General features: G+C 35.3%; 1 protein-coding gene across 4 annotated transcripts in view; it reads right to left on the reverse strand.

The window, feature by feature from the left end:
* Positions 1-13,720, reverse strand: part of CSMD3 (CUB and Sushi multiple domains 3) — a 580,220-nt gene that overhangs the window by 499,573 nt on the left and 66,927 nt on the right. For all 4 annotated transcript variants that reach the window (XM_038122727.1, XM_038122755.1, XM_038122747.1 and 1 more), the window contains exon 2: positions 1,480-1,702. In XM_038122727.1, coding sequence (XP_037978655.1) covers positions 1,480-1,702 — 223 coding nt within the window. The remainder of the gene's footprint in view (positions 1-1,479; positions 1,703-13,720) is intronic.

Consider the following 13,720-nt stretch of genomic DNA (forward strand, 5'->3'; position numbering starts at 1 on the left):
GGACACCTCCCAGTAGACGAGGTTGCTCAAGGCCTTATCCAGCTGTCTTTGAACACTGCCAGGGCTGGAGCATCCACAACCTGTTCTAGTGTCTAACCATTCTCACAGTAAAAAAATTTCTTCCTAATATCTAACCTGAATTTCCCCTTTTTCAATTTGCACCCATTCCCCTTTGACGGATCACCACAGTTCCTAATGAAGAGTCTCTCTCCAACTTCCCTGTAGGCCCATTCAGATACTGGGAGGTTGCAAGTCTCCACAAAACCTTTCCTTCTCCGAGGTGAGCAGCCCCAGCTTTCTCAAACTGTCTTTGTAGGGGAGGTGCTCCAGCCCTCATCTGTGTTACAGGCTCACATCCAATTTTTCATCTACAAATATCCCCAAGTCTTTCTCTGCAGGACTGTTCTAAATTCATTGATCCAGTAGTCAGTATGGATACTGAGAACTGAGCAGAACTCAGCCTCATCTCATTGGCCCGCTCCTCCAGCCTGCTGATATTCCTCTGGATAGCATCCCTCCCCTCAAGCAAATCAACTGCACCCCTCACCTTGGTACCACCTGCAAACTTGCTGAGGCTATACTCACTTCCACTATCAACATCGTTAATAGAGGTATTGAATAGTATTTTTCTGAATACAGACCCTCTGAGGGATGCCACTTGTTGCTGATTGCTAATTGGACTTTAAGCTGTTGAATGCAATGTTTTGGGTATGGCCACATGGCCACTGTGTTATTCATCAAACGGTCCACCCAATCAAATACAAATTTCTTGCCTTTAATAACAAGGATGTTGTGTGGCGATGCCAAAGGCCTTACAGAACTCTAGGCAGATGACAAATTGACTTACAGAAGTCAAGATAGATGATAGTAAAGATAACTAACAAACATATGAGTAATATATCTATTGGTATTGTAGAATTATTATGTATTCCATAAGCTGCAGCCTTCCAGAACTGAACATCTGGGCTAAGACTCTGAAGTAGGCTCTGATAGAAAATGTTCTGTGGCACATCTTGATATCTCAAATGGATTTCTTCACTTTTTTAAACCTTTTTTGTTAGAAGATGTTCATATACAAACACACACACACAAATTACCTAGTCCACCTTAATTAAATTTTTCCTGATCTGTATAAAAAGCCTCCTGTTGCACAAGGTAGAAAAGTTCCACTGCTACTAGATCATGCAGCTGAGACCTCCACAATCTCATATTCACTTTACATTAAATGTATCCATGCTCATAGGCTTCTTAATTTATTATGTTTCATTGAGACCAATTTTATGAGGGCTAGATTAATTTCAGCTATTACTTTAACTAGAATTAAAACACTATATACATTTTGACACCTGATTAATTAGAGGAAGCTCACCTTAAAGACTAAGAAAGAATCCATATATTAAAAACATTAGCTTTAACTATTTTACCAGATATTTTTTATTTCCTACCACAAGTGAGATTTTAATAATATTTATTCTTTACCTTGTCCTAAAGTTTGCAGGGTGAGGATGCCCATCATATAATGACAAATAATCATATTCTTCTTCTAGAGCAAAAGACTGAAAGACGATCTGTATTCTGTTTCTTTCTTCTGCTATTATAACCCAGGTACAGTTTGCACCATTTGGATATCCATATGGGAAGCCAGGGCTTTCTATAGTGCCATTGAGTCCTTTTAAAGTTCCACCACAGGTATAAATAAATCCTAAAAAAAAAACCAAGAAAAAAAAAAAGTTAGTAATCCATTTTTATATCAACCTTCAATAGAATACATCACTAGAATTCATGATTTCTGAAAAAAAAATCAAATTTTTTTTTAGCAACTACTGCATTTAGAAAGGTAAAGCCCATGGTTTTTATACAAATGCTGGCCACTTAATGCAAAACAATCCCACCTACCTAACAAATGTGTTTTCCATACTGTTTATCTAAAGACATATGGTAGCATCTTTGTAAATAAATATGACAACATCTATGACTAAATTTGTTTGCTTTTGAAGCAAAGTAGTCACATAAATTCCCTTCTTTTTTGTCAAATGTAAGAGTAAATAAGTCTCTTTGGATACAGGTCTGATACAGGTGAAACTTATTAACCTTGTGAGTTTCCTCCATGTATTTTGGCTCTGGAAAAGACTGAAACAAGCTATTTATTATTAACAAGCTTTTCCCAATCAATAATTCTGGGTTACAAAAACTCTGTACTTAGGGGTTCAATCTGAAATAGCCATCTGTTGCATCATTATATCATCTCATGTAAATATTAACAGTTTACATGCTTTGACTGACCCTATGTGGATATTGTTTAACTGCAGTGATCAGGTAGGGCCCCAGAGCTGCTCCCTCACACAATACATTCACACCCCCCTCTCCCTTCCCCCATAGTGGGATGGAGGAGAGAAAGAAGAATGACAGTGAGAAAACTTGTGGGTTGATACAAAGACAGTTTAATAGGTACAGCAAAAGCTGTGCATGCAAGCAAAGCAGATGAAGAAGTTCATTGGCTGCTTTGGCAGGCTGGTGTTCTGCCACCTCCAGGAAAGCAGGTCCACATCAGGCCTAATGGTTACATGGGAAGACAAACACCATAACCCTGAACGTGGTCCCTTCCTCCTTCATTTCATTAGTGTGGTCCCTTCCTCCGTCTTTCCATCAGCTTTTACCACTGGGCATGCTGCCATATATTCTAGAATATCCCTTTTATCGGTTAGGGTTATCTATGTCCCATTTGTGTCTCTTCCCACCTTCTGGCCCATTCCCAGAAGTATAAGAAACAGAGGAAGCCTGGATGGTGTGTAGGCACTGATAAAATGTTCAGCATTGTTTTGGTCACAAATCTAAAACATAAGACCATAGGATCTACCACAAAGAAAATTAAGACTATCCCAGCCAAATTCAGTACAGTGCATCAAAGCTGATAAGTTGTTCTGCTGATAGATCCTTTTAAAAATGAACCTTCTTAAATGTCAGAAATTACCCCTACATTCAAACCCTAACTTTTCTTGGACTGCAAAAAAATGTCCTTTTTATATAGAAAATCCATTTCCTTAGAAAAAATAAGAGAGCAAAAACAATTATAAAAAGGCCTTTCCCAAGTCACTGTGGACTGATAGGGCAGGTCCGTTTCTATACTTTTGTTTCAAATTCTAATGCTCAGTTATGGCAGCTCTTAACTCTTCTAGGACTTTAGAATATTTTTTATTTTCCACCAGGTTTGTAGTCTGAATGTAGGTATACATCCCCTCTCCAGGCTTTCTGCACTCTTATCCCCAAGAATGCTCAGAGCAATCCTCCTCTTCAAGTGGAGGGATTTCATCTGAGAGAAAGCACAAAGCACTGAGCTGCTCTTTCACAGCAACATGATGTACATTTCATAACAAACTACAAACAAACAAACCACACGCCAACTCTTAAATTATACACACATGTATATATTTGAGCTCGTTAAATCATCTTCTTCATGGCACATTCACAAGCTTGTCTTCACGTTGAGCATTTAAATGTACAGAGGCCTCTTTCCCTGAAGTACTAAGCAGAAATCTCTTGAGATTTTACACTTTGTATTGCCATTTGTGTTTTCTTGACAGAAAGAGTGGCATGTACAATTTTTTAATCTCAGCTTTTTCATATATATTTACAGTGGTGAGAAAAGGCGCCTCTTATGAAGTATGACAGCTTTTTTAATACAATTATCAGTGTATCATAGATATATAGGACAAAAAGTGAAGGGAACATACTCTTAGAATGTAATTAGGGTTTTGTTTACCTCATGTGACATATAAAGCAAATTTTACCTTTACTCTAAGGCAAGTTGCCTTAGAGAATTAATTCTCGTATTAGTGCCTGCAAACCTTCATTGTTAGAAGTCTGGTTTATTTATCTCTTTCTGCATCTCCCTCATATACTTGAACTATTTTTTAATCCTCTTTATGTGTTATTATTTATTATTTAAGCTCAGCTGTTTTATTTAGCACTTTTGGAATACAGTTTCACACAAGACCCTTTGGAAAATCATACTGTTTACTCATAAGATCTACATGCTAGAACTTTAACACTTCTTCCCAAAGACAATCACTGTAATAAGTCTTTTTAAGTATCTGTCTGCACATATTTATTAATCTAGTTTTTCCTAGAAAACTCTTGCTAAGGCCTACTTCAATAGAGTTAGAGAAAAAAAATGTAGAGACTTGAAAATTAAATAGCATACACTGTTAATTTTTCATCCATCTCTCCAGACCAAGTGTGGAAAGTACAGTATAAACTTTGACTCAAGATCATAATACTGCTCTATAATTCAGAACCTTTGTTGCTGTACCTATTTAATGAAAGTTTTCAATTACATATGGACTATTCTGTTAATTCAATACAAACTACAAAGTAAAACTCATCTATAATAGGTCTACTGTTACCAAAATAAAATTATATTTAAAAAACCCACAAAACAAAACAAAAACACAGAAAAAAAAAATCCCATGAGAAAACACCCACCAAAAAACCCCAGAGCCACCACTATGAGGGAACAGAGTCCTGTGAGATAACATGCTACTTATTAAGAATTGTAACGCTTCATACTCAATCCAATAATTAGTCCTATTCATACACAGATATGAAATGTAAACATCCATGATATATACACGTTCCAATTACTCCTTTTATTCCATATTCAAACTGTAACAAAAGAGAATTATTCATATGCTGCAAGATGATACAACTTGGATGTTTCTCAGAGATGACTAGCAGAATGTAGCACAGCTATGCACGTGTCAGAAGATACACTTTTAATTCCAAGAATGGAAAAAAAACCCAAATGAACCAACAGTGAAGTTTGATTTTGATAGGTCTAGTCTTTTAGTCTGTAAAATAAAAAATCATGCCTACAGAATCCATGTGCACAACATGCACTTTAATCTCTGCTTTCATATGTTAATTCATTCTGTGATGCTCTTCACCTTGGCAGTCCAACTTGGGTATGATCAAAATAGACAGCGTGCATTAACTGACTGGTCTGATCAAATGTGGAAAACATGACACTTATTTTCAAGAGGTAAAATTCATGCTGAAATAACTAGTAGCATATACTGTGATCTTTTTCATTTAGATTTCAGAACCAGCATTCCAAGCAGAATTTACTTGCAAACTGCTTTTCATTAAAGGGATGGTTTTATTCAAAGCACACAATAAAGAATTTTGAAAAGCTTGATGTTATACTAGAAAAGAAAAATTCTTGTTGAAATAAGTATGAAGATGAACAACACCACTCATGAGATTCTCTTAATAGCTAGTATGATTCAAAGTTTCTGTTGCATTGTTTTCTACCAGATTTTAAAATTCAGATGTTTAATTCTCATAAATTTTACATGGATAAATACTTATTGAAATCAGAAAACACAGCTCCTCTTCCTGATTTCAGTCATCCTTTGATTCACTGTTGGATTATTGTGAGCATCAGTAACAGCAGTTCTTAATCCACTTATTCAACATTCATTGCCTTCTAACAAAGCAAGAGTTCTTACATCATGTCCATACCCCTTGCCCTTGAATGTCCCATAATTACACTCATTCAGTACTCAACAATATTGTCTTTGCCTTTTTCTCTTCCTCCTGACCATTCAATTATACTGTTTAATAACATATTTCTACACCTTTCACCTTCCAAGTACTCCACACCTTTCATTTAATCTTCCTGTTTAGTGTGCTCTTTAATAATAGTCATTAACATAAGATAATTATACTGAGTCTGCCTTGATTAACACACTTGTACATTTCTAAGTTGCATGTGTATTTCCTTTTAATTAAGTTTTTAATACTCTCTTTCTTTTATTTTAAGACAAAACCAAGGAAATGGAAGATGATTTGTTCATATGCTGTATTTTTCTTCAATATCTTTTCTGATAACGTGATCACCTTTCATTTCTTTCCCTTTCACCTATCTTAAAACATAGACAATCCTATCTTAAAGTATTCCTTAGCCATGTCATCCATGTTCATGTCCCTTTATTGTGTGAAATATACCTATTTGCAAAATTATTCTTGTCCCTCTAAATGGTAGTTCTAGTCAGGATACTTTGTTCACTTATCTCTCCTCATGCTTATCACATGTTTCTGCAACACCGTTCTGTGGTCTTTGATCACCTGACTGTATTTGGCAGCAAAGATAAGTTATTTTTCATGCTGACTATAAATCAGTACAAACTGTTCTGCTAATTCTGTTCTGTTTTTCTGGATTCTCTCTGTTCACTTGTATTATCATCACCTTAGTTTATTATGGTTCCTGTATGTTCATCCTTTTTGTTAGGACTTAAAAGAACCTACTGGAGTTCAACAGAGATAGATTTCATAGTGATGTGAACCCATCCCTCTGCTGTGAATCCTTTTCTTTTGCTATCAATCTTATCCAGTTCTGTAAAATATAAGCTCAATATTAATTTCTAATATTTTATTATTTATTTGTATCTCAACTTTAATTGTCCTGACATGCCTCACTCGCAGATCTTTAAGCCCATTTATAAAACTGATAATAGGATGCTCACATCAGACGTGATGACTGCATTTTACTTTTAATTGTGTTTGAAATTAACCTTTTTTATTACTTTTCATCATGTCTTAATTCTCTTTAATTTATTCTTTTCCATTCCCATTATGCCTCTTTTCTGCATAAAACGAGCCTCCTTTCACTAACTTTAACTTCCAATAAGACAAAGTTTTATTGCCTTTTTCACATGAGTACAAATATGAAAGGTAATCATCTCCTTTAATGTACTGGACTTAGTTCCCTCCTGCCCTCCACCTTTTTGTCTTCCTACCCCATGTGTCCAGCAGCTTGCAAGCTTCTTCCTTATTCTAGTGTGTTTTCATATGAAAAGATTGTTGACTGTTTTCCCAGTTTGAGACACCTTAGGACACTGTTAAGGACACTCACTGGTGTCCCTTCCTCCCAGAACATTACAACCCCCTCTTCCTTCACAGCTCTCGTGTTTCCCCTGTGCTGGCAGGGAGGCACACACGCACACAGCAGCCCTGCACCACAGCACACCGGGACAGAAGCACGCTGCACCTGGGCAGCAGCAAACAGTGGAGTAGGAATCCACGCGTGCTGGGGTGACTTTATGATGCTCGTATCCCCATTCGTCTGTTTAGCCCAGAAATAAGTTTTGCATCATTAAGACTGGTTCTGAGAGCAAAGGTGGGGGCAGAAGAAGCACAGAGTTTGTTTTCGGAAACTGCAATCACTCCTGCACATTCCTGCTCCTGGACTGTGTTGTCTGCAGATGGACAGACAGTGGGACAGACCTCTCCTTTGTTTTTAGTTAGTTTGAGCTAGCTAAGGCAGAGAAGCTCCCTGGACTGTGTTTTTTCTTTTTCTTTGGACCTGTTTAAACCTGCTCTGGACTGAACATCAGAAGAGCACCAGCAGCTTGCACCTGTGGCCCACTGGGCCAGGCCTGGGCAGTGGGCAGTGGCACTTCCAGTGCCGGAGGGACTGATACCAGGCTGGGTGAGCTGAGCTACAGCCCAGCAAGGGGACATTCTGAGTTTGTCATCCCTTGGAATGGCAAGAGGTTTTATTGTTTAATATTGTTTTTTTTGTTGGTTTTTTTTGTTTTTTTGTTTTTTTTTTTTTGTGCTGGTGAATGCTTTGCCTGTTAAATAAACAGATTTTTCCACTTTTCTCCAAAGAAATATTTTCTCAAATCAGTTGAGGGAGGGGCTGCTTGAATTTGCTTTGTAGAGAAACCCCTTCGGAGGTTCTCTCCCAAATTTGCTCTAAACCAGGACACCATGTCAGCCACAAGGCCTTTAGAGCTGCTGCTATTTCAGAAAAGACTATCTTGTATTCCTATAGATCTCTGTGTTTGTTTAACTTGATGTTCTGTACTTCGAATAATTCTCATTTCTATCTCAGCTCCAATAGCAGCTTTTATAATGAGCTCTCTACCAGCTCAGAAAAGTTTACATTTAATATTTTGCCTGACCACCTATAATTGTTGCTGCCATACATTTTAATTTCCCAAAGTAATAAAAACATGGAATCATAAAATAGTCTGGGTTGGTAGGGACCTTAAAGATCATATATTTCTAAACCTTTGCTGTGGGCAGGGTCCTTTAGACCAGATTGCCCAACCTGGCCTTGAACACTACAATGATGGAAAATCCACAAGTTGGGGGACCCTGTTCCAGTATCTCACCACCCTCACAGTGAAAAATTTCTTCCTGATATCTAATCCTGTCTCAGTTTAAAAGCTATTTCTCTTAGTCTTATTACTACACATCCTTCTAAAAAATCCTGCTCAAGCTTTCTTTCTAGACTTCCTTTAGGTACTGGAAGGTTTCTGTAAGGTGTCCCTGGAACCTAAACCACTCCAGCTCTCATGGTTACAACTTCTTCTGTCTTGGTAATGTCTGTCTTTTTGGGTTGCTTTTTACTTTCTGTTTTCGTAAATAATTATTGGGGTTTTTGACATATAATGCAAATTTTCTTGATTTAAGACATTTCTTTAGCCCGAGATCTCAGACCTGCTTAATAAAGCCTTATTACAAAAACAAACAAAAACCCCACAAAAATATTGTGTTTGTGAAGTGCATAAAGAACACTGAAGAACTTCTTTGAAAATCAGCTCTTAGGAGTTCCAAGTAATTGAGGATTTCTTAACTAGGTTGCCATTTTATTTCAATTTGTTCTGAAAAGCATTTGCTTTCTCAAACAACGTATTCTGATGCTTATTCTCTGCACAACTTATTGGAAATTGGGACATTATGAAGTTTAGACATCATGAAGTTTTCAAAAGAAGTTTATCTGTGATTTTTTATCATTTTAAGTCTATGAGAAAAGGTGGTTATATTTTTTTTTTTATAAATAACTGAGTAAGATAGATTGTCTTGCCCTTGCATAAGCTATAACAAGGTACCAAGATTACTTTTCCAATTTTTTGGTAGAGTTGACAGGAAACTCTATAACTTAATCAGGGGAACTGGTACAGAATACCAGTCAAAAAGAAACAATCACTGCATATTATCACCACATTTGAAACACTTTCTGGATGTATTGCTTTTCCTCCTAGAGAGTAATTTCTTATTTCTGTTACAGACACATTTTCTGAAAGAGGTTTAGAAACATTTTTTAGTCTTGTCTTCCACTTATCTTAGTTATGAAAACTACTAGAAAGCCAAAAGTTTCTGTTCTTTCCTGTCAGCCTTGATTGCGTTACTTCTTTGGAGAAACATAAGGTCTAAGAAACAGTAGGACTACTCATGTTCACATGGAATACATTCTGAGCAGCAGGAGGCTTAAATTGGAAAGGCAGCAAAATAAGAAACTGGATCTCATGTAACGAAAGTACCCATACCATTTTTATTACATGTATTGAAATAAAGTTTTATTGCCATTGTTTGTGTCTCTTGTTCTACAACAGAAAACTGTCATTTCTTATCATTGAGAACAAAGAGGGCTTAGCTTCAATAGTGTTGTCAGTCTTTGAGGAATTTAAGAAAAAGATGAAACATAAATCTAGATATCTCTAAGTCATTCCATAGAGATTATCACCTTCACAGAAACATAGAGGGGATTTTAACTCACCTTTAGGCATTTGACTACTTTGGTTTATACATATCTCTCTGACATGAAATAGTCTTCTGCTTCTATTTTAAAAGCATTGGTAGTACCACCACAGATGAAAGTCTGGTTCCAACAAAGTCACCTGAAATACACCCAGGATTTTATCCCTGGTATGTAATTAACTTTCCTCCTAAGGATATTTCAATACTTCTCTCCTATTGCTCACGTAATATCTCAATGCCTTGTAGACAAGGGATCATCTGTTCCAAAACAACTGCCTCCTTGCTCATGCAGCCAGATAAGGGTAATCTCTCAGATGTGACAAGCATCTGGGCAGTAGAACTAGACATAAAAACAAGAGAGGACATTTGGAATCTCATCACAGAACAAATTAAAAATACTCCCTGGGATTTAAATCCTGCCGTATTTAATACCCTTCACACATGTGAGCACTACAGAATTGTGGGGCAATCACATTTTTATGTTTAGGGAGAGTCTAGCTAGATATTAAATAGTTTTGAGGTTTTTTTAAAGATAATTCTGATTTCAAATAATGGAATTTCTCATCTCAGTGTCATTTGGCCATCATGCTTCTCACTCCTGTATTTAAGAATAAATGTTTTGAGCTATGACTTCCTTATTTTAGGAGAACTGTGAAGTGTCTTCATTAGTATTCTAAGCTTACACTCTTTCTTCATCTACCTGCTCTTCCTGCAATTCTTCCACTTGAAAAGCGGAAAGTAACCATCATACAACCAGAAATTGCATCAGGAATCTTCCCAGCAGTCCTAAAGAGACCACCATATCAAAGCATATCTGAAAATGAATTCATGCAAATTTTGTGTTTGATAACATAGGATGTTTACTCTTGGAAAAGACAGAAACAGAGATTCCTTTGCAAAGTTAAGTTGTTGAAAGAAATATATTTATTTTACATTTCCTTTTCACTGTTTCTTTCTCTGCAAAGCTAACCACATGTCCAAAGATTTTAATGCTCTTTATTTGCTGTTTTTTTTTTTTAATTCATATGTGTGATCTGTGAAACTGTTAATTTCATAATTAAATTGTGATATTTGTAAAGTTAGCTTAGAACCATCTCCCAGCAAGTCAAAATGACAGAGAAGACCACTCACAGAATACTATGTATTGGCAATATATTTTGAAATGTTATGTTCTTTTAGAAATAAAATCTAAATTTGCACGTATTACCTAACTGATTTGTACATAAAATACCTTTGAGTAAAATTTTCATTTTATTAAAATAAGATGATAAGTACCCAGTTCTTTTCATGAGAACTTCATGAAGACAATCGTAAGATTCAACCACTGCAGTATCAGGTCAAACTGCTTCTAAAGCATTTATAATTCACTTTGCTTTAAAGTACAGGTCTTTGGGTCTCTAGGATATAAATAGATAACATGGCTTGGAGAAATTTTATTTGCAAAAATATAAAGAGTAAATTGAGTTTTCCATATCAGAATAATTAATTAACAATATATACAATTTAACAAATGTAAAATTGATAAAGAATTGAGGGAAACAGTCAAAAAGGTGTTTAAAGAGTCTTTGCTCTTGGCAATAGTGGAATATAAGGAAATACTCTCTACAAAATAATGTATGAAACAAAAGTAACTTCTGAAGAAATTAAGATAGATTTAGTACTATGCTTTTACAGTTCAAATGTCCCATAGCATTAATTAGTTTTCAAATCAATTCTAATGTGACAGGAAAACAGACAATATAATGCTGAGTCAAATTCTCTAAATGTAAAGCCCATTGTCATACACAGTAAACCTCTGTCATTATATACCTGGTTCATCAAAATCTCAGACCTGGGATATGGACCACTGCAAAGAGATTTACACAGAGACATAATCTAGTGAAGAGAAGAAATGAAAGGAGGAGAAGGGAAGGGAAGAGAACCACAGTATTTTTCCTCTGGTGTTGGAAATCTTGCAGCAGTTTCCGGTAAGTGACAGAAAAGATTATTGTAAATCTAAGTAATCTGCTGAGATTCATATACTTAGCTTTAGAGAAAGAAAGAAACAGTTCTCATAAACCATCTAAAACATCATTGATTTAATCAAACTCAAAAAGGGATTGGGGAGAAGGGGTAAAAAGGTCAGAATAAGGATACAATTTTTAGTAAGCATTCAGATAGGAAATAAGCACCATTAAATAAATACAATGCTGGTCTGAAGTGACTTCAGCAAGACTAAAAAAGATTTTGAAAACTCAGGTCTTGGAAAATCAGGACAAAATTAAGGCTATGTTTAAAGTTTCTGCCAACAGAAATTGAACAATGTTGACTAAACACTGTCACAGACAATCTTCCTGTATTCTGTTTCCTTCTTCCAAAAAGTGAAAGACAGACTTCTGTGGCAGCTCAGATTACTTTAGACATAAACAACCTAGTTCTCCTCATTCAATCACAGGAATGACCTTAAAAAAAGTATAATTTTTACAAAATAAAATAAAAGTATTCCTACTTTAGATCATATGGAAATGATCTAAAGAGACCTTTGAGACTTTGCTATAAATTTAAGAAATAATTACCTAACTAGTATTTCATGCTTCTGAAACATTACCTTCTTCAGTGAAACGTCAGCTTTCACAGTGAGGCATATATAAAATTTGATGTCAATAGCTACTCGGCAATTCCATTACTGTAGGATTTGAACTGTTGTAGCAAATGCACTCCATGTTCTCTACAATAACCTAAGCTATATGAGGGTAGCAAAATTAAAGTTGTGTTGAGAATTAAAGGAAGCAGCAGCAGGAAAATCCAGCTATAGCCTTTGATATACTCCAGGGGTTTTCTGCTTTTCATTTTCTAGATCACATAATAGTGGAGAAAATCCCAAAACCACTTCAAAGAGATACAGACTATATAAGGGTCAACTGAATGCAGGGAGATCAGGAGAACTTCTCATGAAGAATTTGATATTAGGGGACAGTTTCTGTTGGTTCTTAACAATGAAGGGGGCACAATTTAAACATCTTGGAAAAATTTAAACACTTTTTATAAACCGAAATTAATTCTGTCTTTTACACTTAAAATTTCTAAGAAATGTAATTTTTGATTGAAATAGCCTTTTAATATATTAAAAAATTAATTATTCTACTCTAAAAATCTACTGAGTGCTGTGATTTTTTCAATCATTTTAGGTGTCTGAATCCAAAACTAATTTTTCAGATATTGTCAGTTCTGCTCAATTTTTAACTTTTAATTTATTCACATTATACATTTCTGAATTTGCAGGTCAAAGGATAAATTTCTTTACCATGTACTTTTATGTGTCATAAATACATATATATATGTATATTTTATCATAAGCCAGAATCTAAATTTCAGTAGTCTGTTGAGACAGTTTAGGCTAAGGAAAGATCAAAATATAAAGACGGCTGTTAGTTACTGTGATATCTGAGCTTGTAAGATTTTCTTAATGGTACTTAATTTGTTGATATAATGAAAACAATAACTTTAGTATTATCAATATTGTTTATGTACTTATATTATCTAATGTCTCTATTATATATATATATATATATATATATATATATATATATATATATATATATATATGTATATATATATTCTCTCATTATTTCCATTTGGAAAGCAAACACCATCACTGGAGGGTTTGACTTTAAAATACGCAGTATTTAGCAAATAAAATAATATTCTAAAAAATAAATTAGACATTTATTTCTCCATACCATGAAAAGCACTTCAAAGTCATGAAAAAAATTCTAGAAAAGGTAATAAAACTGTTTACAACAAAAGGTGTACAAATGTGCCCAATTCTCTGGCACTGATAGCTTCTTGTTTTTTTTTACACTTTTTAGTAGAGATAAGAATGCTAAAATGCTATAGAGCTGAGCAATACAATTGAGAGTTGTTTCAGAGTTTATTTTGGTCCAAATAATCACAGGACTATTGAAGCTGTTGCTAATGCTCTACATATTTATTCTGGTCCTTTGCAGAGAAGACTTGCTTCACTGGTAGGTAGAGGCAGACAGGTGAATTTCATACCCTGAGTTTCTGAGGAGGAAATCAGCATGACAAAATGTTAGGAGCTGATGCTAGGAGCAGCCAAGTTTTAAACATCAGCAGATGAGAAGTGCCCCTGGCCAACTGCCCTAAGTATGACTTAGAGGTACAACTTAGA

The sequence above is a fragment of the Motacilla alba genome, chromosome 2 (genome assembly GCF_015832195.1).
Source record: "Motacilla alba alba isolate MOTALB_02 chromosome 2, Motacilla_alba_V1.0_pri, whole genome shotgun sequence".
Lineage (NCBI taxonomy): Eukaryota > Metazoa > Chordata > Aves > Passeriformes > Motacillidae > Motacilla > Motacilla alba.